General features: G+C 41.6%; 1 protein-coding gene across 1 annotated transcript; it reads right to left on the bottom strand.

Moving 5' to 3' along the window:
* Nucleotides 1-9800: 9800 nt before the first annotated feature.
* LOC147638771 (uncharacterized) lies at nt 9801-10889 on the bottom strand. The gene has a single exon (XM_086798817.1). It carries the CDS (start codon nt 10824-10826, stop codon nt 9801-9803), a length of 1026 nt encoding a protein of 341 aa, XP_086654943.1. The 5' UTR covers nt 10827-10889.
* Between the last annotated feature and the right edge of the window lie 15537 nt (nt 10890-26426).

The following is a 26426-nucleotide window of genomic DNA, read 5'->3' as shown; positions in this document are numbered from 1 at the left end:
CTCATCGGTGAAGTCCTCCCCCCGTCTGTGTCTCCAGTTGATTCAGATGAGGGTGAGGGTGAAAGAGAGGACACTAAAGAGGAACTTTCTTCTTCCATCGGAGGATCATCTCTTGGTTGTACCGGGATCTTCTCTTTAGATGGCCCAAAAGACATGTGTCCCGTTTTCCAATATCTAACTGCATCACTTCGCCGCAACCATGGCCTCCCAAGTATCACCGATTGGTTCTTCCCAGTATCTTCAATGTAGGAAAACAAGTGAGGGAGAGGGCATCAAAGGAAATCTGAATGGACTAAGGAGGTGGAAAGGAGCATAGCTACAAGTGGAAGGTTGGTGTCAAATGAGGAGTGTGTGTCCATTACAAAGAAAAGAGCCTTCTTAAATAGGCAAGGTGAGGTTGTAACCCCCCAAATAAAATAATGCTACTTTTCCAAGTTTTTCTTCCAAGCCCATAGTCGGCCACACCATGAATTGTAAGCGACAATAGTTGGGCTTCTTTTTCCCTATGCTCCAAACCATATCTTAGCCCCTTTGATTTGATTCACTTTATTTTATATTTTGGATGGGTTGGCACAATGATGCTCTGCCACCTCAATCTCTCTCCTCCTAATATTTTATGTACCTTGGCCCATGGGTGACTCATGAATCTTGTCCTCCCAAATTATTTATATTATTGGACCATTGACTAGCTTTCCTCTTATTAAATGTGGGTGAGGTGGAGGCATGACCCATTCAAGATGCTCCTCCATCTCATCACATTTATGCATATTATAATGCACACACCTTAACCTATATGCATAATTCAAAAGATGCTTGCCTACATGGAGGGTGGCACATGGAGCTCCTTGCCACCTCAACCATGGGGCCATGGACATGTATTATTTTATGAAACTAATGCCACACATGCATTTATACACTTACTTATTACCTTTACAAGAGTTCATTTTTTTGGGTAACAGTGGTTAGAACTTACAAATAGAGAGAAGGGAGCTACTTGCTAGGATAATAGATTGAGAGCCTAAAAGGCATAAAAGAGATTGGAATTAAGGCACACTAGTGAAGCTACACATAGAAGGGAGGGTATGATAAAATGAGACGCTTGAAAAGTAGAAAAGAGATTGGAATTAAGGCACAATAAAGGGAAAGGTTGTTAAGAATGAGAGTCAACATTTTTCTTTTTTGTAGTTGCAAGATTGCTGGCCGACCATGGCTGAATTCAATAGCTGTTGAGACAATGCAGCTGCTATTGTTGGGGTGTCAGGTCTTGTCTGTCCTTTGATTTGATCCACAGTTTTCTTTACACAAAAATAAAAGTGACAGCACCTTTGGGGCCCTTGGTCATGAAATCCTTGAAGTGGGGTTTTCTCTTTTTGGTGCACCAAACACAAGAAACAGTCTATCCTGCTGCACTAGAGACCAATTTCTTTGCTTGCTTATTATTGACAAGCTTTACAGCCCACATGTTTTCTTTCATATGCTCTCAACACTACAATCTTAGCATTATTCCAAAAACAAGTACCATTGCCAATCCGTGATCCTGTTGTTATATGCCTTGCATCACCTCCCCTCCTTCACGTGTATCAAATCTATCGAGCTGCAGCTTTCTGGGAATGACCCACAATCAACTTGCCGCTAAAGAAAAACAATCAGCAGACAACATAGATTCTTTTCTCTTGATTTTCAGTACAGCTTGTTTTACATCCAAACACAACTCAGTACAGTGAGACATTGCCAGCAACATGTTGCCTTTGTCGGAGTGGATTGCACAATTGCAAGGAACTCGGGTGTTGTAATAAGGACTGCAGTGGAGAATCCAACACAGGAACTCGCCCATATCATGGGAAGAGCTGCGTGTGTTGCCGTGAGCTCATAGCATGAATAACGTCACCTAATTTGCAAACGCATTCCATTATATCTTTCCATCACAGTCCATTTCCAATGTAGAGAGAATTGCTGTCCTCCTTTGTATGCCTAACTCAGAGAACTTCGTATAACTGAAACTTATCCCTCAATTACTCATTCTCTCGTATCATATATATGCTTCTTTAGAGGAGACTCTTTATTCGGTCACTAGCTTTTTCCTTTACAAAACAAGTTAATAATTTCACAACTATGTCACTTTATTAGTCCCACCAGGAAAGCGAGGACCTTCGTTATCGGTTAGTGATACTACTTTGAAGGATTCAAACACGTTTATCTTGATGATATAAGAGTTGTGTGGACGAGGAGATGATTCTGATCATAACTGTACATGTATTGAATGATTCATGGTTTCAAATGGTATGATTTCTATGATTTCATGGTTTCAAATGGTATGATTTCTCATAATATGTGGTATAATATTCAACTATAAACTACTACATCTAGGCAAAAAGTGATCAAATGCTCATGCTTATCTAGGAGAACGAAAGAGGGTCTTCCTTAGTGAAGGTCCATGTTGGCTCATAACTTTTATATTTAAAAATATAGATAGGATAGACATGTGGAAGCTTCTAAGGTATACAAATTTAATAATATATGTTTTGTATTGTTGAGGATACATTCCACAATATTGTACTTGGATCATTTCATTCTTGAGTAGGCCTTTGTTTTTTGAAAAGCTACATCCATATGGAGTTGAGAAAGACTAAAGAATGGGGCACGTAGCTAAAGAAACAAAGGTTGGAGTATAAAATTAAGGTATGGGACCATGGACACAAAGTCCATTTTCAAAATCTTAAGATTGATATCATAAACCCCACATTGCCACAAATAATAATGTGAAAAATTGACTTGAAATGTCGAGTAAATAAACAAATGCTATAGATTTGGGACTCTTTTTAATATTAAAATTTGCATTTGATGGCAGCTTGGGGGCACGTTATAAAAAATGTAAATATAGCACATGGGTATAATATTTTGAAAAATATAATTACAAAAGGGCTTTTGTAATTGTGGTATTGGAAAAAATATGAAAGTTTGTATGGAAAGAGATCAAGTTGTTTTAAACCCTATATAGATATGGGTTTTTAAAAATACCCCTTGAACACAAGCCATATAGCATTTTAAAGTATTTAGTCCTTTAAGAATGGAAGTGGTACCTAAGTAATTTGGTCAATAAAATGTAGAAAGCTCATGCAGGGTGGTTGCAAGATCAGGGTGCCCAGTTTTGTCCACTCAGGCACCCTGTAAACAGTAAAAAAATAGGCATTTGTTTACCTTTAGTGGCTAATCTCTCCTAGTAAATGAAGGAATTTCGTTTCCAGTTCTTTTGTTGGAACATCATATTCAAAGTTGGAAATATAGTTGCATAATTTGATTAAGCATTAGATAGTCAAAAGTCCTCATTTTCTTAGGTACAAAGTCAATGTATACACCCTGTCCCAAATTTGAGCTGATTCCATAAAATGCTAATATCTTTTACATATAAACTCATATGAGATTCCCACTTTGTACCTTAGATCTTCACATAATATGGAGCTTAACTTGATTTTTTGAGAAAATTTTAAGATATTTATCTATTTTCTTTAAATATTTCAAGGTCTTTAAAGTGTTATAATATACGCCACTTTTTGTACCCACAATAGCTACCACTTAAAATCCTCAATCTTGTAGATCAAAAGAGTGGGTAGATACTGAGACATTAGTAGAATGTGGTGGTCAGTAAAAATTCCAAATCCAATGGTTGGATTTTTAATGATCTCTTATTCAAAATTCTTCCAGACTATCAGAAGGCCTGCAAATATTAATAATCTAATTAGTAAAATTACATTTTTGATGTGAATTATCTAAAACCTATAGGGTCTAGTGTACTTGTAATGGTGCATCTATGGAAAAATAAATTGGATCACTCTAAGTATGGAAAGATCATTTATTTATCATTTCATCATATTTTTGATTAATTAGACTAATTTATATTAATTTAAGTTATATTCTGTTAGTTTAAGGGCAAGCGTATTTTCTATTATTTGCTTGATCTCATTTTAAGTACCTTGCCCCCCAAAATTTGCTCTCCAAGCATTGTCCCAGTCCAGCATAAACTGGATAAAACTGGACACCCTGAACTTGCAACAACCCTGCAATGCCACTAATTGAAGGGTGAAAGAAAGCTTGGGTCTAGCCATTTTTTGCGAGGTTCCAGATGCCTTATTGTATATAGGTAACATGCCTAACTCATAACTTAATAGAATTTAACAAACTTGGTCTCCAAGCAGTATTACAAACTTGAATATGACACCAAAAAAATATAGAATTAAAATCTTAAAATGAGATTGCTAAATCAATACAAGTATTCTATTGCATTATCCTAAACAATATAAGATACATCAATTTATTCAAAAACATCATTCCACACATACATGCAACCAAGTAATCATTCAAAGTGCACTAGTTGAGCTTCTCCTCAACCAAAGGCCACACCTGATTGAGAACATTTTCTATGGTTTAAGGAGCCTCCAATGTTGTTTTAAAATTACACACACCCAATTGAGGTAAATTTTTCTTTATTCTTAAAATTTTTGGAAAAATGAAATCCACACTAAGCCGTCTAACCATCAAACCAGAGTTGGTCTACATCTGGTGTCTAACCCAAGGCCTACCGGGCAACCATGATACTCAATGCCTTCTCCTCATATGGGGGCTCACAAGTGGAGTTAGATGTACCCACGTAGCCTACATGAGAGTGGAGCATTGATATCCACCCCCCCCCCCCCCCCCCCCCTCAATGTCCACTCGAAGGTGAACTACCTTTTGGGCCCAATGTTGAGTCAATCAAGATGAACTGCTCCAACAAGTCTCTATATATGGAATACCAAAGTAAATCATAGAAGATGAAAAAACATTTCATTTAAAAGATCATTTTTCTTCCATGACTTCTCCAAGAAACAAGCTTGTGAACTACCTTCGGGGATGTTGAATGTCGTTTCAATCAATCTTTTGTTTATGTGAATTTTTTGATTCTAACAGATAATGTATCTATCTTTCATCTTCCCTCTACTTCTCTCTCTCTCTTTCAAATGTTCACTCCACTAAGATTATGTGACAAGTTTTCAGACAATGTAGAGCGGTTGCATATCAGGATTTCAAGAATGGGCCAAGCTGGATGGAAAGTTTTGGAACCCGATGTGTCCATAGGGATCCATTTTGAGAGAGGATAGAAGTTGCAAGAAGTTCAAGATGGCTGAGTGCAAGAGAATCAGCTTGTCACCTTTTTACGTTTTAAAAAAAAAAACAAAACTTCCATCAAATTTTCTTTTATTACGTACAAGGCAAATGTTAATATTAGTATCAATACCGACATAGAAAACAAAGCCTTGAACTTTTTGTCAACACTACCGTCGATAGTCAGGGCGGCACACTTTCGATGTTTTTTCCAACAGTGAAGCGTTGAATAGCAGTCAACATCCATGTAATTTCTCGACAATTATATCGATGATAATATCAAAAAATTGTGTCGATATAACCATCAATGTTTGCAAAAACTACCTACATTAATATTTTTGGTTTTACCTTTGGCATTCACAATGTCAAACCCTGTTATATCACGTGCAACGAAAGGGTTTTAGGTACCCCTTATATATGTTTAATTATGTGACTCTGCAAGAAAACAAATCCCGTTTGTTAAACTCACATGCTATCTGATTTATTGCTTAATGAATCCTCAGATAGTTTTACCAATGTTGTAAATTCTAGAACACTATCAAAACAATAATATTGACAGGTTTGCAATGAAAATATTGACGTTGCATATTTTTCCAAAATGCATACCGACAAAAATATCGACACTTGTTTTGTTAAATTTCTAAAGGGACACTTGTTTTGTTTGACTTGAACGTATATATTTGTATATTACATGGATTATGGCCATTTGTGAGTTCAATTGTTTGTGCACACAAAATTGAGTCTTATACAATATCATGGTTGACACTTGTAGTCCTACACAATAGTCTAGTCAAAATTACTTCTGGAGTTATACAAAATCCAATCACTACTTCTTACGATATACAACAATCTATCACAATTAGCCAGTGTATACAATGACCAACAAGTTGTCACTACTTCCTACCTCCATCATCATCAGCGTTGTCTTCCCCTTTGTTATTATCACCATCTCCACTTGATCTTGCAAGAATTCATCTCCTTCTTGGGGCTATGCAATGAGCACAAGCATTTGAGGTTAATCATTTAAAACCAAATATGTGTAGTTTGAAGAACATACATCTATAGAAGGAAAAAAAATCATTGTTTTGTTCAATGAGTTTAAAGAGTGCATGTGTATCATGTTGGAATGCATATCTATACTTTTCCTTTGTGTGATCCGTACCCATTTTGGAACACTAACATTTACAAGAATACATGTTGGTTGAAATGATTTAATTGCTACAATTCAAACGTACTAAAAGAAGACAAACGTATAGTAGTGAACTTACAAATTACTCATTGAAGCCAACCCTACCTCGTCCACTTCGGCGACACTAGCTACAGTGACCTCCAATTGTTGGTCGTACTTGCCAAGGCTCTTCTTCATCTCCTTCCTTAATTTCCTCCAATCATTGCCTTCCCAATCTCTTGTTGCCTTATGGATTTGATCTTTTCTAGACTTAAGCACATTAGGCATCTGCGTAGCAGGCACGTGGTATCGAGCGCTTAAAAACGAAGAAAAGGATACGTGGGAAACTTTGAGAGGGTCATTAACACCATATTCGTGAGTTTGGGAATCTCCCAAGTCCCATTTTTGTAATACTAAAAAGGTGGGACCCGATTAACATGTCTATAAGTTTCTCAAAACCCTATCATGTGACCTATCATTGGAAAGCGCTTGAAAAGAGGGATCTATTAAGCTTTAAAGCGCACAATTTAGAGTAATGATGTTCAAGTTATGGCAAATCCAAAGTTTTGACCACGTGTCCCAAACTTATGGAAAATTCCCATATTCCCCAATATGGTGTTCATTCATTTTGGAGTATTCTCCGAAAGGTCCTAAGTGGAGCCCTGTGAATCAATTGAATCAAGTTAAACAGGATAAAGATTCCTTGCGAGATTACATCGCTAGAATCAAACATCTGAACGCAAGGTGTGAGCCTCACGAAAGGCTCAGTGTGATGAACAACTCTTGCCTCGATTTTTATTGGGGTTAAGAAGCTCAAAACTGCATGATCAGCTTACGGTCTTGAATATAACATCTTTCGAGACATGCAGTAAAGAAGCAATCAGGTTAGGAGACAACATGAGAGAGGGCGACGAGACCATTACGACATCTATACCCTCGATCGTGGGATCCAAGGATCCTGATGCGAGTTTGTCCAGTGTTTCCAAGGAGCAATCCAAGGAGACCAAGGATTTGAACATTGATGAGCTTGCAGATCTGATAGTCGCGAGGTTAAATCCTCAAGCCAAAAACACAACTCATCATGATAATCAAGGGAATGCACATATGTATCCAAGACGAGATATGCTTTGGTGCACTGTATGCTCAGGGAATCATCCCTCAACAAGGTTAAGAGCGAGACCACCAGCCATGTGGTGTGGACATTGTAATAGATGGGGAAACCATGAAACTTCCCAGTGCAGATACCCAAGAATGTTGCCACAAGCTCAAACACAGACTTATCAAACTAGACCGCAACAATTAGCATTACCAGCTCCACCGTTACAATCGAATCAAGTTATTTCAGGAGCTAATAATGTTAGACCAATACCATATCAAGCACAGAATGTGCCATTACCGCCACCAATCCTAGGACCTCAACCACCTCCGCCAAGAATCACTCCAATGAATCAAGTGATGGTGGAAGAGATAGCCCAAGGTTGGATGGAACCTAATCCAAGGATCACGGAAACCTACACTGAACAACCGATATCCGCTCCAAAGGAAGACGAATACATGAGTTACCTCACTCATTATGTTGTTCAGGGAGATCAACATATTCCAGTATACCAAACAGCGCCAGTCAATGCTAAAGCTAGGGATATGAACAACACAAACCCAAGACCTCCAATCCAGTGCTACAAGTGCAATGGCCACACAAGGCAAATGAGTGCCCACAGAAAGCGCAAGCGGGACAACCTGTCCAATGTTATGAATGTGTAGGGCCTCATTATTATAAGGACTATCCATATAAGCACAACAATGCACCACTAGTTACAACCGCAATCGCTGCCAATGTTCCATTGTGTAGTGGCTGTGGTATTGATCATCTATATAAAGATTGTATGATGCGAAGAGCACTTGTAGATGCTTCAAACCCAAGGACGACAAGCCTCAACTTGTTAGGGATTGAACGCGGACGCATTGCTCAAGTATCCTTGAACGCGATTACTCGTATGCAAGCTAAGGCAATCACGCGAGAGTTACGCAAGAGGGAGAGAGAAGGTCAAGCTGGGACATCACAGATTCCAAAACCCCAAAGCAACCCGCCTAAAAAGCAAGCTATCAAAGTAGGCAAGGGGAAGGATAAAGTGATAGTGTAGAGTGGTTCCGATGAGGACACGGCCTCTGTAGCAACCTCAGACACCACAGGGAGTTTAGAAATGAAATCCAATCAAGGAGGTAAAGGAGATGAGGTCCCAAGGGGAGGAAAGACAAAAGAGCCAAGACCAGACACACCAAGTGGATTTCACGAATACCCTAATCCGATCAAGGAAAAGGAGAATTTGGTGAAGGCCAAGGCTCTAGTGGAGGAATGTCAAGCGCAGGTCGAAACTAGAGCGCCGGTTGACATTGAGTTCCCAAAACATCAGAAATACCCAACTAGTAGAGCACCGATCAAAGTACCATCTATCATAGTAGAAATGAACGAGGATCGAATGTCGGTCGATGAATCTCTGCTTATGGATCATATGTTTGAAGAGGATCTTATTATGGAACGATTAAGACATGAGGGTCTCAACAACCTTCACGATGATATAGAGAGACAGTCTGATGGCATTACGGTGCCAGGTGGGCCAAGGGATGTCGCAGGACTTGCTGCATTCTTGTCCATGGAAGTCAAGATGCCAATTGCTTCATTACTAAGGGGAAACCCAACGTTATGGCATGACTTATCAGATTGGATGAACGGACACCTCAATTCAATGACGGAAGCTCATGATGACAAATGGACTAAAGAAGGATCGAACTTAGAAGATGACACGCAGATGGTGCCTATCAATAACTTAGGTCAATATTTTGAGAGTGATGACTCCAATGCAGTCATTCCGATCTCGTATCATCATAGGAAAGTGGAAGCTATCCTGGATGGTGGTGCCGGAGTGAGCATTATGACAAAAAAAAGTTGGAAAAAATGGGGAAGCCCGCATATGGAAAAGACCTCGTTAATAGTCAAGTTGGCTGATGGAACCACTACAAGGCCAGTGGGTGTGGTGAAGGACTTAAAGGTCAAGTCATTTGGTATCCATTTCCACCCCATGGCAGGCCAATATCTAAAGTGGGAAAAAAGCATGGTGCTTGTGAGAGATGAAGTAAATCCATGTTAAGGGCCTAAGTACTCTTATGCAGTCTCTTGCGGAGATACTAAGAGTCGCATAGTTCATGCAACTAGTTATATCAGTTGGCGCATGGATGTATCATGCAATGTCTATAATTGACGGCCGTATTCATCTTTTATGCAGACTCAGATATGAATATATTCAGTATTTACCACCATTCCATGTGTTATCCCATTTCACTCTCCTATTCACTCTCCTATTTGAAAAAAATTATAACTCTCGATTCAAAAAGAGGACGACAAAAAGAAAACCATAGATATTTTTTTTTTCAAGACAAAAATTCCTATGGATTCACATTTCAGAAAAACATAATAAAAATGTCATTTATTGATATTTCAAGTGATTACAATACCAATATTTTTTTTCTGTAATAAAGGAATATATTCTAGCTTGTGGATGTTCTCCTCATTGTCACTATCATCAACTTCGATATCAATTGGAATGTCTTTATCTTTTTCAATTTCTTTACCCGATCTATGTGTTTGCTCTTCCTCCATTATTTCAATTGTTTGCTTATTTGTCTTATAAGAATTCTCTACTATTTCATCTTCATTAAAGGCATACCTCAAATCGTCAACTTCATTCTCATTTCTTTTCCATCTGTTCATAAACCAATCTAATCTTGGATGTGAAGCATCAAAATTTTGTTTATTAATAAAAATATCATAGATATCTTTCATTGTTGTGTTGGATGGGTATACCATTGTCCTCCATAAAGCATCAACTTTTTGAAGCTCCATTCCTCTTCCTTGATATGGTGTTATCCAATTAGAAGACGGGTAGTACTTTCCTGTCTTGATCATTTTATGAATGGTGGTGCAGAAATTATTGCCTAAAGGATGCTTTAAATAGAACTTCCAAAACATCAATGCTCTATCAAAAATGTTTGTTGGAGTAAGACAAACTTTGTTCTTCAAATCATCTGCACCATATTGCATGTAAATTTCTATTCCCTTTGAAATATCTTCAGCACTAATATTATGCGACACATTTTTGTAATGAGGCTTATCAATATCTTTCATACAATAGCCTATCATACCATGAAATGTGTGCATGTTCTTCTGCCTTAATGCTCTACACATTACAATGCCACCAATGGGATTATTCTTATCCCAACCAAGATACTTTTTTATGAGCTTATTAACTGCAATTATTGACTTTGCATGAATTCTAATGACCATTTGATAATGTAAATGGAAAACTGTGCCTCCTCTTTCCAATGAGCAACTACCAGCAAGGCATTCCTTAGTGATAAATTCATGAAGATTATTTAGTAATGCTTCATCAATGTCACTACCACCTAATGATATTGTCACACTTAGCTCAAGCACTTTCAAGTTGACATTGGATTGATCTAACATTGCATCTTCATTAGATAACTTCTTTGGTCTTCCACGATTTTTCTTAGGTTCTATGCTTGAAACTTCATGGCCTTCATTAGTTGAATTTATAAATTTTCCAGTTGTTGATTCTCTTGCTCTTTTTTTAATTTTTGACATTTCACTACATAAAAAAATAAAAAAAATAGGTTAATAATTCAGAATACATATAGTCAAATTAGTGATAAAACAAAAATAAAAGAATAAATTAAAAATTTAAATTGTTTGTTATCAAAAAACTTACATGAAATTGGACGTCGTATATGACAGAACCTTGTGCTAGCAAGAAGAATTGAAACAAAGACGCGGAATCGTGCGAATGTGGACACTCACGTAGTCATCGGCTGGTGCCGAAGTGATCGAGAAAGGATGCCTGGCATGCAAATAAAACCTTGAATTATCACGTCATTCCTTAAAATAAAACAATGTGAAAACTCCATGCGCAGCAGCAGCTACCATTCAAAAGGAGAAATGTCGGGGCCCTTCAAGAAGAATTACAGACTATCCTGTTTTCGTAAAGGCATCACGCATGCATTATATCCTCCCGAACCATTGCATGCATGCATCCTCCCTTCTAAAAGGCATTGCCACTCACAGCCTTAATTTTCTTGAACGTCTTCGCACATTGTTCTCTCTGAGTTGTCGTCGTGCAGAGGCATTTTTATAACTGAGGTTAATTAATTAATCGCTCATTGTGCGAAGCCTCCTGAAAAATCATCGATAGGGAAGCTTCGCGACATTAATATAATTTTTAACTTGACTAAAGTTTCGAACACGAATAAATTACCCAGCGCACAGCGATCAATTTTAAAAAAAACGAATAAATTACCCAGCGACAGCGAGATGAATCCGTGATGGGCCGGCCTTGCCATACATGCAGCACTGCCGCAGCAGCAGAAGCTCATGCTTGACGAGGCGCTCTACTCTACGCTCTCTAATAGCGAGAGCGTACCAGACGCAGTTACAGTATTACGATGAAGACGGTAAAAGATCCGAATCCGGACTTGAGACCCCTTCAAATCTGACGCCTTGCCTGCTTCATGTCGTCCCATGCACACGCCTTGCCTGCGTCACGTCGTCCTAGGCTTTCCGTCCTCCCTCGGTCATCTCGTCCGTGGGTGACGCCTCTCTTTGCGTAGAAAGGAGGGGGAAATGACCAGAAGGGCGCACAGAGAGAGAGAGAGGGGGGGGGAGAGAAAGGGGTGGCGATGGCGGTTGAGAGGGGGAGAGAAAGGGGTGGCAATAACGGTTGCCAAAAAGTTACGCTTGAAAAAAAACCTTAATTAATAAGGTTACTAAAAATTTAAATATTTAAGATTTTTTGAACCTTAGGTTTTTAGATTCCACTAATTAATGAATTTTATTTATCGTTCATTGTGTGCCCCTATTGTCAATGCAACAGCTTCTGTTAGTCTTGATTATTATGTATTGCATATCCATGCTTTACACGTAGTGCTCCATTGTATTTGGGGTGCTACACTTTGGCGACCACTAATTTCCAATTTCACGCTTCAAGGAAATGAAGTCTGTGTGATGCATGTCTATCTTTCATTCAATGGCATCTCATATGTTTCCTCATTGTTGTGGTCATAGAATCTCTTCACGTATCCCCGCACTAACCCCCAAGGAGTGGAAGGAGCAGATTCAATATTTGCAGCGGCAAATTGTTAGAGCCCAAGGCGCAAAGTCAAATCCAAGTCCTTGTGCTCATAATAATTCTTGCCTCATCAAAGCCCTTAATCGCCTAATCCGTACCCCTACGGGAATGTATCTACACAATTGCCAATCATGAGCAAGATTTCGAAGTGGAGACGCATGCACACACGGTTTCAGGCCCTACTGAGTCTGTTGTTTTGGCAACCCGTCAACCTCAGCATCGCCAATCATGCCATTCAAGGGAGCGTGATACGGTTCCAGTCTGATGACAAAGAAGAATCATGGGCTGTGGTGGCACGATGAAATGTGGTGCGCACATTGTCACCTCGCCGATCTATTTCTTGCCCACGAGGGCGGCCTATGCGGAGTTTCCATCGTCCAATAACTCCTGCAAGCGAAGACGATATCCTATATTCCTTGCGGCATCTTTTTGCAAAACCTAGTACTCTTCAATCACCTATTTTACCACAAGTTGTTGTGGTTGCTTCCGCAATGGCAGCTAATCCTAATCAGGTGAAATACACACGGTTCGTGGGTAAGTCAAGTGAGGATACATATGCCCATGTTCGTCAATTTGGCAAAGTTTACTCTAAATGTTCCTGGCCCCGTTTATGAAGAAAGAAAGGTGGCCGTCTTTGAATCCACTTTGGAATGCAAAGCATCTCTTTGCTGGCAGAATATGAGGTGAATTAGTTCCCTACCTTTGATACCATTAAAACCACATTTTTGCGTACAGAGAAAACTATACCACAGATCTTGGAAGGTCTGCACTTGCTTAATCAAGGTGAGCAAGAGTTCAAAGATTATGTTGCTCAAGTTTGACAGATGTTGTAGCATGTTCGAGTCAATCAGCATCCTACGGTAGAGGTGCTCAACAACTATTTCATTTCAAGACTATCTCGGTTGTTGCGGACAGCAATGACAATAGTGGATCGGGTGAATACCATGTTGGCCGACGGCATGGCACAAGCAATCCAAGGTGAAGATTCCATGCATGGAAGGTCAGCATGCCGTAAGCCAGTGAAGGGGAAAAGTAAAAAGCATTCACCAAAAAGCAAGAGGCATAGAGGTACCGATGATGAGATGGAATCTGACAGTTCTGATGATGGCTCTAAATAAGGATGATAGTAGTGAGGAATCGGAAGTTGAGGAGGAACGAAGGACCAAAAGATCCCCCAAAGGAGGGAAGGTCGGTTCTATAGCATCTGGGGAGTCCTCGAGTAACAAATCACTAAAGGAGCTATGGTGTAGTCACCGTCAGAATCCTGGCCATTCTTCGGCAGATTGTGCGATCAATCAGAAATGGTTCGCTATCTGCACATCCAACACACATAATACTAGTGATTTCCACTATAATGGCCGTGGGCAATGGGCTCATGGTCAAACTCAATGGCTGGCTACATCAAATAAAGAACCATCGGTCTCTTTTGCTTAGAACGAAGCACCTAAAGACTCATCTTGTCCAAAGGCGGCAGAGGTGTTCAATGCGGTCACGGTCGTGGAGGTCGATTCAAAGGAAGGGCTAGATCGTCCACAGAAATGTCTCTTCTACATGGAGAAAGGGCATTGGTGGTCTGAATGCTCTGAAGCACAGGAGTATGATCGAAAGAAACTTTAAACACAACAAAGCAGTGGCAAAATGCCAAGTGCCTCAATGGTACAGATTGTGGAAGATGATTCTAGTTTGGATCCTGATGTCAATATTGTCACTCGTGATGGAACTATTGTGAAAAGTTTACTACCTACAAAGTTACGTATACCCTCTTGGCCTATTCAAGAGCAAGTATAAATGCAAGACGGAGTGGGTTACTAAATAACCTCCATCGTTATCTGTGGTCCAGAAGCCGCACAAAGTGATATTTTTGCCTGATGTGGTTTCCATTGTGCGGGAGCCCAGTGCGGTTGTGGATCACTCTATGGTGCATCGTACTGCGGATGTGGGCCCATGTGTGGTACATGACGTGTTCTCATCCCCAAAAAAATACAGAGTACTCAACACTCACTCTAAGCTCTTTGATCAGTTCGATGAGCTTGATAGTCGCAAACCAGAATGCAGAGTACTCAACACTCACTCTAAGCTCGCTGATCAATTCGATGAGCCTGATAGTCGCAAACCAGGGTGGAGTCCTTATTGGATGCTCCAATTCAAATTACACTTGGGTAGTTGATGTGTTTGGTTCCTCAATTTCACAAAAAAATAAATGAATCCTTGCCTGAGGTAAAGTCTGCACCAAAAGTTCATGTTTGTCATGAAGATGTGTCATATGTTCTGATAGTGCCACTAACCGATATGAGAATCCGGCCTGTCATTATGGAAAATCACCAAGGCAAGAGTTTTGACCATGTTCTAATTGATGGTGGATCTGGAGTAAATATCGACACCCTAAAGACGTGCCATGAATCAGGTTGGCTGAATTGGGAGCGTGCGCCATTCCTGGTCAGAATGGCTAATCAACGGAGAGTTCGTTCAATTGGCATACTCAAAAGAATTGTCATGAAAATTGTGGGTATCCCCTTTCTACTCTCCTTTGTTGTTCTTAATATGGAAGTCCATACCCCTGAATATAATGTTTTGCTCGGTCGGCGATGGTTGCATCAAGTAAGAGTCAAGGAAAATCGGGAATTGAACACCTTGTCTCTACGATGCGGCCAAAAGAAGATTAAAATTTCTATGGGAGTCACCCTGCAGCTAGATGATGATGTTCAGCCAAAACAGTAAACATGGCTGAAGGATTGGAAGATGATGAAGGGGAGTTTTTGAAAGCTAATCCTGATCTAGTTTAAACCGCATTCATCACGGCTTGGGGATTTTTTGTCTGCACTGTCATGTGGTTTGGATTGCGGAACGCCCCAACAACTTTTCAATGTGATATGCATGAAATTTTGGGGCCCTATTTGATGGAATTCATGCAAATTTTTTTGAATGACCTCAACATATTGGGCACGCTAGCACGACACCTTGAGCACTTGCGGCTATGCTTTCAACACTGTCAAGAAGTCTCATTTAGCCTTAATCCTTTGAAATGTGCTTTTGTTGTAAAGAGCGGCCGTTTTTTGGGGCATGTCATTTCTGCATAAGGAATTGTGGTTGATCTTGATAAAGTGATTGCAGTGATGCAAGCACCTCCTCCAGCAAGCCCAAAAGAATGTCTACGTTTCTTAGGGCAGATTCAATGGTATAGACGACATTTGCGCTTCCTGCTCCATGGCGATTCCACTTAATGTTGTGGCACATGTTCTGATGTCAGATCGTTTCAATGAGAGTGTGATTGGGCCTATCATCGGTTGAAGGTCCAACTTTCTCGTGCTCCTGTGGTAGTATCTTCTTATTGGAAGAAAGTATTCCACGTTTTTGTTGATGTATCTGATGTGGCTATTGAAAGTATTCTAATGCAAGAGCAACAACAGTGCTGGTTCAGACTAGTATACTATGCTAGCCGACGTTTATCATCCGCAAAAAAGAATTACTCAGTTACTGAAAGATAATGTCTCGATATGGTTTACTCAGTGTGGAAATTCCAACATTATTTGCTGGGAAGACCATTCATTTTTCATGTGGATTATTTAGCCATGTTGTCACCTTGGTTCGCCAGTAGATTCTTATTGGCACATTAGCTCGTTGGATGCTTCTCTTACAAGAATTTGAATTTGAATTTGAATTTGGCCATCGTCCCGAATCCCAGCATGCGGTGGGAAGCTCCAGTTGGGGTTGTAGATGATTTTCCAGATGCAACTGTATTCATGGTCAATCCTACATATTATGAGGTTCATGAGGAGGTAACTTTCAATTTATCTGAGATGTGGTATGATGAAATGATGCACTTTCTGTCCATTGGTGCTATGCCAGACCATTTAACTCATGAATGCAAACGAGTGCCTTTGGAGAGCTGTTCTTTCGAAGTGGTTCTCGGCCAGTTATATCACCACAATATTGCGGTGGTATTACAGTGATGTGTTCTACCGCACAAGGAAGAGGTGGTATTCGTAGAAGCTCATTCTGATATAGCAGGTGGTCATTTTTTGGGCCCTACTACAACAAAAAAAGGTTCTTCAGTCAAGTTTGTGGTGGCCTACATTACATCACGATGCTCGGAGATTCACCCAATGCCATGATGTCTATCAGTGGGTGGGTTAGCCATCGGAGAGAGATCGCATGCGTTTTCCACCAGTGCTGTCTTTGGAGCCTTTTCAAAAATGGGGTTTGGACTTCATTGGCCCTTTCAAACCAAGAGCGGCACAATCCAGAAACTGTTATATCCTTACATCCATTAATTATTGTACCAAATGGGTGGAAGCTTGGGCTTTGCAGGACAACATTGCGACTTCTGTAGCTCGGTTTATGTATAAAGATGTATTTGCACGTTATGGTTGCCGTCTGGAGTTGGTCAGTGATGATCGGGGAGTCCACTTCTTGAATAAGGTGATCAAAAGAATGACATTATTTTATATGATCCTTAATACAAATTCTTCCCCTGCTTAGCAGAATCTTCCAATAAAACAATTGTGTGGATTTTAACGAAGCTAATTAATGCTCACCACACAAATTGGGATGAAAAGCTAGTTGCGGCCTTGTGGGCTTATCGCACTTCGTTCAAGGTAGATGTTGGTTTGATGCCCTTCAAAATAGCTTTTTTTTTCCAAAAAAGGGCAGTTGAATTATAGAAAAGGAGGAATCCGAAGTTACAAGGGCCACGTGGTGGCTGCTGGTTCAAAATGGCCATTTGGCACACTTAGTGCATGTGATTGCATGTGTGACGCGTGAGAGGGGAGAAGAGGATTTGACGACCCACGCGGGGTATCATTGCATGGAGACTGCTCGATCTACGCCTTGCTGGTGTTGAGATCTTCACCCCTCACTTGAGGATTGAGCTCCCTTCTTTCTCTGGGTGGCGTAGCCGCCCGCCGGCTCCTTCTCTCTTCCTGGCTTGGAAGGGGGCTTCGTCTTGCTGATTGTCACTTCCACCTTTGTCTCTTCCATCTCGGGCGGTTCTGGTTCGACTCTTCTCCACTCTGGGGGGATGAAGGTGCTGGTTCTTTATTCTGATTTGCAGACTCCCTCGCTCTGAGCGGCAGAGCTTCTGCGCTTCTTCTTTTCTTTTCTTCCTCGCTAGAGAAAAGACTGGCCTGTGAAGGAAGGCGGCAGCTAGCAAGGGCTGCCTCTTTGGTAACTGCCGTCGACGCCACTCTGAAGGAATTCTGCAGGATCTCCTTCCTGTCAACCGTTTGCAGATGTTGGTTATCGGAAGAGGGGCTCGACCTTTCAATCCATCCTTTTGGTGGCGATTCAGAGAGGGTGAACTCCTCCCTTGGCAGGAAATCTTCTTCCTCCGAACTTGGTAAACTCTTAAGGTGTTCTCTTTTGTGTTTCTTCCAAGAGGGCTCGAGTCAGGTCTGTTTGCTTGCAGCTTAATCTGGATTGACGTCATGCATCAGCTTGTGGTCCTTGATGTTATCTTTTGTCTCAATCGTCATCTGAGTTTATGGCCTTGTACAGAATGCAGTTCCATGTAGATGGTGTCGGTGCCAGCTACTCCCCGCTGCGGTGATGATTGGCTTGGAGCTCCGCTTCTCTGTTCTGATGTATTCCACCATTCTTGCAGGGGGCAAAGGGGACTTCACGGGTATCTGCCTTCCTGATGTGGCGGGACTTGAGGTCTATGTATGGGCTGTTACTGACAAGTTGGTCTTGCAGGTCACTTTCCGGGACTTGTCCTTCTTTGTTTCTGTCGACTTGTAGGAGACTGGTTGTCATATGTACTGTGCAAGAGTCCTGAAACATTCGTCCGTTAATTCCGATTGTGGGTTTGTAGAGGACCTGCTGGTGTCTGTTACCTGTATGAAGATCAACTTTACTGCCTGCAGATTATGTCAATCAGAGTTCTGTCTTTGGTCATGACTAACCTAATTTTACCTCTGATTGTTTCTAGTTTATGTTTGATGAAGTCTGAGGCTTTCTTGTTATATTTAATTTCTAGCTTTTTCTCTAAGCTGCTTAGGTAAGGTACTCTTTGAGACCAGTACCTGCTGCATGTTGTGCTTAAACTGACAGACAGCGAGGGACCTTTGATATCTGGATTGTTGAATGTTGCTGCTATTCTAAGCATCCATGCATGCCACAGATATTCGGTTCTAATGACATTCCATAGCATGTCTGAACATCCTATGGTTTCTCCCAGTAATATCTGTTTCCACGAAAGATCTGCGCCCCATTTAGATGCTGTGTTTTGAAGTTCTTTGAGAGATTGAGAAATGTGATGACACTGTATGAAAATATGTATATCGTCTTCTGGGAGTCCACATCTGGCACATTGGTTAGAGGCCACATTGAATTTGGCTGCCTTGCTTTGGGTCCATAGTGCTCTATAAGCAATGAGCCATGCTAGACATGACTTCTTGGGGTCAGAGTGGGGGTTCCAGAGGTTCCTGAGGCTGTTGTACCATTTTTTGCGGTCCCACTGCAAGTGCCATCTACGGTTGAGGGGTAGGTGGATGGGTGGGGATTTTGTAAACTTAGGGATGGGGAGGAGAGGTTTACTACCTGACCATTGGTAAGCACAGATGTTGAAGGCTGAAGGGAAGTTTAACTTCCAGGTCTCCTGCAGGTCCCACTTCGAGGTTCTGCTTTGTACGAGGTCCAGCTCCGGGGTCCTGCAGTCGTATTTTGCCACCAAATCAGCTCTTGAAAGCCAGGTTCCTATCTGTTGATCTCTGAGATCTGCCCATGTTACTATGCCTCTCTTGTGTAGATTAAGCGCTATTTGGGCTTCCTCAGGTTGAAGGGGGGGGATAGGGAGACTGGACCACCAGCAGGAATCCCCAGCTAGCGCACCATTAGAAATGCGAAGGTTTGGGGCTGGGTTTAGGAACATTTTGACATTGTTCCAAGCTTTCCATAATGAGGACACTAGTTGACTGCCCTTGGGGGAGATGGAGAACTTAGATATGATTATGGTTGAAAGGGGCAGGCTATTCCATTTATTGAATCCCGTGATAACAAATCTGGGGGTATCCTTGAGGAGAAGCTGGGCCCAATCTTCAGAGGGGTTAGCACATGCTCTTATGATCCATTTAGCTGCCATTCTATTGGCAGTGATCCTGATGTCCTTGATACCTAGTCCTCCCTTTGCTTTAGGGGTGGTGCATATGTCCCACTTGACTTTGGGTATGCTCTTGTTCCAGGGATCACCGCCCCAGAGAAAGTTCCTACACAGCTTGGTAAAGTTGCTTAGGTCAGAATCTGGTGGCCGCCAACAGCTGATAAAAAAGATGGTGTAGGGCAGAATGAAGTGTTTGAGAATCATGATCCTCCCTGCCAAGGTGAGCTGTCTTCTTTTCCATCTCAGTAGCTTATTGTCTATCTTTTCCATGACCCACTGCCATCTTTGTTTTAGAGTGACCTTAAAGCCCATGGGTATTCCTAGCAGCCTGAAAATCTCCCCGTCATGGAGTAGGTTGCATCCTTCTTCCATAAGCCAATTAGGTGGTGGATCTATGAGAGATTTGATGCCTGTTTTACAATGGTTGATTGAAGAGCCTGAGGCCATGCAATAGACTTGTAAGCTTTCCCAGAGAGCCTTTATACTTTCTTCCTCATTGGCTATCAGGCAGTTGGTATCATCGGCAAACATCTGTGTACACATCTGATCTCCATTAGGGAGCTTTATTCCAGCTATCTCTCCTTTTGGGCTAAAGGGCAACCTTGTCTGATGCTCTTTTGGAGAGGGAAGGGGGCAGATAGCTCTCCATTGTAGATAATCTTGGCTTTGGCATTCCCGAAGAGGGTTTTGACCATATGGGTGAATTGAGGTCCCAAACCCATATCCCTTAGAGATTGGAGGATGAAATCCCAGTGTATTCTGTCATAAGCTTTTTCAAAGTCGATCTTCATGAAGAGAAAATCCTGATTAGATTTTTCAGCATATTCAAATCCTTCCCAAAGTGCTATGATGGCGTCTAGGATATATCTACCCTTGATGAAACCTTTCTGCTCTTTATTTATCCAGCTATCCATGTGCTCGGATAGACGGTTGGCAAGGGCTTTGGCGATGATCTTGTAGACACTGTTAAGCATTGTAAGAGGTCTCCAGTTTCCAACTTCCTCCTTGGGACCTTTTTTGTGAATGAGCTTGATAAGACCTTCATTAGCTTGGGAGGGCAGTGCTCCATATTTGATCGCTTCTTGCCACACCTGGAGGATGGGGTCCACTACAACCTCGCTGAAGGTTTGGTAGAATTCAGCAGCCAATCCGTCTTCCCCTGGGCTTTTATTAGGCTTGAGAGATGCTATTACCTTTTTTATTTCCTCGTGAGAGATGTCCTGCTCCAGCACTTTTGCAAGATTAGGAGGAACAGTGGCTTCCCTTACCTCTTTAATGATCTGCATGGCTTTTAGCTTGCTTTGAGAGGGGGGTCCAGTTTCGAGGAAGATGTCCCTGTAATAATCAGTTAGGAGCTGCTTGTTCTCATCATGATTGCTGGCCTTGATACCATTCTTGAAGCAGAGGAGGGGAAGATGTTCTTGTCTTTGTTTCACTTTAAGCATCTTGAACATTTCTTTGCTAGGTCTATCAGCTTTACCTGCCCACCAGTCTCTGGTGAAGAGCTTGGCTTGCTGAAGGGCTATTTCCTCCTCCCTTTTGATTTGAGCTCTGATTTGGTTTAGGTTTTCAGGGTTGGAAGAAGGCTCCTGTATCTGAAGCTGAGATTGCAGTTTCCTGAGCCTACTGGTCCGGTGGGCTGAAACTTCCTTCCTTACTTGCTTGAGGAGGTTTTGAGTGGACTTAATGGCGAGGTTCCAGGCTTTAGCAGGGGGAAGGCTGAGAGAGAAGAAATATTTCCAGATTTGGGCTATCTCTTCCTTGACCAGGGGTAATTTAAAAAGGGTAGGATCAGTGTGGAACCAGCCAGCTTTGTGCCTGGTGTCCTGATTATCCATGGTGGTGATAATGGGATAGTGATCAGAAATGCAAGTCGAAGAGTCAACCTGACACTCACATCTGTTATGTTTTGCTACAATTTCGTTGCTAGCATAAGCTCTGTCCAGCCTGGCTTTCCTTTTGAGCTCCCCTGTTGAGTAGTTCTGCCATGAGAAAATTCCTTCCTGGCCTAGGTCTTGCAGATTGAGTTTGCGTTTGACTTTCTCCCAAGCAAGCTTCTCTCTTCCAAATAGGACCTGCCCCTTGGCTTGGAACCTGTCTTGAAGGGATTCTACCATGTTGAAGTCTCCCAGAATGAGGGTGGGGGCCTGCAGGCTGAGGAGGGAGTTCCAGGTTTCAGTCCTTTGTTTTTGAGGTCCGTGGGCATAGATTCCCACGAGAGTAAAGTTGTTGAGATACATTGCAATCCATTGGTTGTTGTGTCCTATGTGGAAGCCCTTCAGCTCGGAACTGAGGTCGAGGTGAATTCCCACGGCCAAGCCTCCACTTCTGTGGGAATGCAGGGTGTGAATCCAGAAGTGGTCGGGAGAGACAGAGTTGAGCCTTCTGGTCAGCTCTTCTCCTGTAGTCTTGATTTCCACTAAAACAATGATGTCCAAGAGGCCTTTGGTTTTCAGCCACTGTCTGACCAGTTGCGCTTTGTTCAGGTCAGTTAGGCCTTTTACATTGAAGCTGGTTATTTTCATTATCTTTTGTTGGGGGGTTTGCTAGTTCCTCCCTTGGTGGCTGATTGGGGGGTGGCTCCAAGTTGAGCTGTCCCTCTCTTAAGCTCTTTACTGATCTCCATGTCATTCGGTAAATCAGGCTGTGAACCAGTTCTGTTCCCCTTTGTTGGGCTGGATACAGTACCCATTTCTGCATCGTCAAGGTTATCCACCTCCTTCTCTAGTCTTAGCTTGTTTAGTGGAGTACTTTCCACGCAGTCCTGTTCCTCTTCAGTAGCCCCTGGTTCTGGAATGGCAGCCAGGATTGAATACCTGTTAGGCTTTATTATAGGCACAGCGGATTTAGGTTTGACAGTTGGCTTTCGTCTGCTGCCTACTGGCACATCAGGCTCTTTGGGAATGGATGGCGGGTTGGATGAGGAGGGGGGGGATTGGACCAAGGGCTGAGGGGGGGGAGCTTTGTTAGCTAGGTGAGGAAGAATGATTTGAGGATTCTTGATGGGACAATTCCTAATGAGGTGACCCTGTTTTCCACAGTGAAAACAGGAGTTAGGAAGATGCTTGTAGAGAATTGGTTGGGAAATGGAAAACTCCCCGCAACCAATGGAAATCTCTTCCGGAAGGGGAAGAGACAGGTCTAGTTCAACGAGGACTTGGGGGTGCCATGCGGGATTGTAGTCAGTGAAGGCTTTGGTGCCTAGAACTTGACCCAAAGGAGCTAGGATGGCTTTGATCCAAGGAGTAAGGTGAATGGGTAGGTTGGGGAGCTCTACCCACACAGGGTAAACTGAAGATTTTGGGCCATCCGGGTTGAAGTCTTTAGTCCACCTCATAAAGCAAAATGGGAGGTGTCTAAACATCCATTGTCCCGAGCTGATGACTTTCATAGCCATGCTAGCCTCTTTGAACATAAAAATGTAGTATCCTTTGGCCAGTGCTTGCGTGAGCGTTACCTCAACTCCTATGGAGGACCAGCTGTCTCGGATCCAGGCTTTCATTGCTTCCTTCGACGGGCGCGGGCCAAAAAGCAGGCCGACCAGACATCTTTCAGAGTATTCTTCAACTTTGTTCCTGACTTGTTCAATAGGAAGATTTACATGGACTGATAAGGGCTGTGGGTTACCTCTTTCAGCTGTGCTGTTAGGTTCTTTCTGTTGGACGCTGTTATTGTTCTGGCTGACTTCCTTTGGGGGAATGGGGGCTTCTTTAGGTTGATCCTTGCTTTTTGAAGATAACAGCTGCTCTTTAGCTTCCTTAAGTTTTGCATCAGGCGGGAGTTTTCTTCCATTACTGCTTCTATTAATGATTCGTCTCCCCAGGGCTTGTTTGGGAGTTGATTCCACTGGTTTGTTCTAGGAGCTTGCAGAGATGAAGAGGGAGAAGCACCGGAAGAGTGACTGCTGAGCATCTGAATGGATTTTGCAAGTGATGGGAGCTGGGGACGAACAAGGGAGGGGCTCCTCCTCTCAGTGCCCATGCACTTGGGAGGGCATCCGCCCGCAGAGAAAGAAAGACGGCGATGCAGCTTGGCGGGAGGCAGAGTTCAGAGCTTGGCGGGAGGCAGAGTCACTACTTCAAAATAGCTTTTGGTATTGAAGCCATCACTCTGATTGAATATGTGGTACCAAGTCTAAGAATTGCGGTGTCATATAGATTATTGCCTAAGGAATCTTTAATTTACCGCATGGAATTCATTGAGAACTGGAGGAATCGTGCCTTCTTAGCTACTATTTGAATTCAGTAATCCCCAAGACCGCAAAAAGCGAAGAATTGATCTTGCTTCGCGTAAGAAAATGTTTAAACAAGGACAATTGGTTCTTGCATTTAATACTAGAATGGGGAAAATGCATGGTAAATTGAAGTTGACATGGACACCTGGGTCCCTTTTGCTTTTGGATTTTTAAGGAGTGAGGTCCAACTTCCTTTTACCTTGTGGATCTCAAGGGTCGTGTATTGCGAAGCCCAATCAATGGATTTTACCTGTGGAAATACTATTATGAAAGCTATCTTAAATGCCCATTTCCACTTAATGATGTTGATGTTGCAGTGATTATGATCAATCCTACGGTGACACACATAGATCGAGGAGATGCATCCACGTAGTACCATTTGGCACTAATACTCATGATTACAAACCTCCACTTGTGAAGTTCCCTTATATCCCTTCTCTTTGTGTTTTTTTCCCATCGTCCTTCAGGCTTCAGCATTGTTCTACTCCGCTTACTACTTCCTGCTCATAGGGTAGAATGGGAAGGTACCTACAAATTTTTGAAACTCATTGTAGATGGAGACATAGAGCGTATGAAATGCATATGGTGTGAAAAGTATAGAGCAAAGGGACCTTGGGGTAGGGGAAAGGGTTCCAAAATCATTCAGCTTGGTGCTATCCATAAGCATCACCTTTCTAAGGAGCATGGCTTTTCACGCTCGAGATGGTGTAATGAAAACAATGTTAAGATGCCTAAGCATATTAATGTGATGAAAGGTAAGTCCAAAAATCGGGTTATAACATGCATGAAATTGGCTTATTTTATTGCAAAACAAGATTTGGCAATCATGAAGTTTGAAGCATTATGTGAACTTGCCCATGATTTGGAAGTGAACAATATGCCACCCAAAAAGTTGTTTGGTACTTACACCAACACTATGGCAGGTAAAGAGTTCATTTTCTCTATCTCTCAATATCTACATGATTTTCATTTGCGTGAGCTCTTGTCTAGCCCCTTTTATGCTCTCATTGTTGATGAGACTACAGATAGGGGACTAGAGAAACATTTGATTATCTATGTTGCATTTTTGGGAAATGAAGGGATGGGAATATGTAAAGTTGAGTTTATGAGACTTCTTTTGGTTGAGGATGGATGTGCACACAAAATTTGATGTAATCATAAAGGCACTTTCTCATGCTGGACTTGATTTGCAACGCTTAGTAGGCATATCTACTGATGGTGATAGCTCAATGCTTGGATGCCGCACGTGATGGTCTTGTTGCTAAGCTTGCAGGAATTGTACCACATATTCTCAGCGTGCATTGTGTTGCACATAGAGAGGCATTGGCGGTTCTTGATGCTTGTAAATGCTTTCCATGCTTGTCATATATTGATAAAATTGCAAATAAAATCTACTCTTGGATTAGTGCCTCTAGTGTGAGGCATAAGAAGTTTCAAAATCTTCTTCATGAAATGAATATTCATGTGCTAGAGGTTTTGCAAATTCATGAGGTACGATGGCTTGCTAGAGGTGCAGTGATGAAACGATTGACAAAGTTGATTCCTGCTATCTTGAGCTTTTGGAAGGAAGGTGCTAAGGCTTGGTATGATAAGTTGCGAGTCTACAAAGTTTTATTTTGGATTCATATGCTTGCTGATGTATTGTTGGATTTGGATGCTCTTAATAGAGAGTTTCAGAAAGAAACAATAGACATCTCTTCTTTTACCACCTACATTGAGGAGACAATATCCTCTCTCAAAACAAAGTTTTTGGGTACAGATTTTGGCAAAGACACAAAGCATGTAAAAGGGTTCATGGAAAGAGCTCGAGATGGTGTGTTATGTCACACAAATCAGGAAGGAAAAGAATATGTGCATATGCTCTTGTATCATTGTATGCCTGGGAAAGATAAGGATGGTTATGCATTGGATGTGGCAGATGGCACTAAGGATGCATGTATTGTCATGGCAAAAGAATTTGTGCAAAAGTTGATTGATTGCATTAATGATAGGTTTCCAGACATGTATTTTTTTAATGCGACTAAATTATTTAGTCCTGCGTATTATCCTCATAATGAAAAGACTAGAGGGGAGAAAACTTCTCTTTGGTTGTCAAGATTATTAACAAAACTTGGAGACAATGTAGTAAATGCAGAGGGATGCAAAAAGGAGCTTTCAAAGTTTGTGAGCAGGATGTATATTGGATGTGGTGGAATGCCTTTCAAGGATGCATGGCAAGTGTTTTCATGTACATCACAATATGATACCTTTCCTAACATGGTGCGATTATGGCAAGCAATTTTAGTGCTTCCCATTTCATCAGTGGCTTGTGAAAGGGGCTTTTCCAAGCAAAACCTCATCAAGAGCAATAGACATCAATGCTTGAAAGTTGAAACATTGGAAGCACTCATGAGAGTGTCATTACTTGGACCGCCAGATTCCACTTGCATTGAGTGGGAGGAAGTGTATAAAATATGGGAGCTTGTGAAAGCTAGAAGAACATGCCAAGTTTGATGCAACTAAGTAGAACTTAATTTCTAATTTTGTGAATTCATTAAGAAGAGGATAGATCTTTCCTCTTGTATTTTTTGAGCTTTCATATTCATCATAAATTAT

The sequence above is a fragment of the Cibotium barometz genome, chromosome 5, assembly GCF_041138505.1.
Source record: "Cibotium barometz isolate CiBa-2024 chromosome 5, ASM4113850v1, whole genome shotgun sequence".
NCBI classification, from domain to species: domain Eukaryota; kingdom Viridiplantae; phylum Streptophyta; class Polypodiopsida; order Cyatheales; family Cibotiaceae; genus Cibotium; species Cibotium barometz.
The sequence above is the reverse complement of the archived record's forward strand: the minus strand, read 5'-3'. Positions and strand labels throughout refer to the sequence as shown.

Bases quoted from the DNA above. Each gene is read 5' to 3' on its own strand.
- LOC147638771 (XM_086798817.1), bottom strand. From the start codon at position 10,826: ATGTTAGATCAATCCAATGTCAACTTGAAAGTGCTTGAGCTAAGTGTG.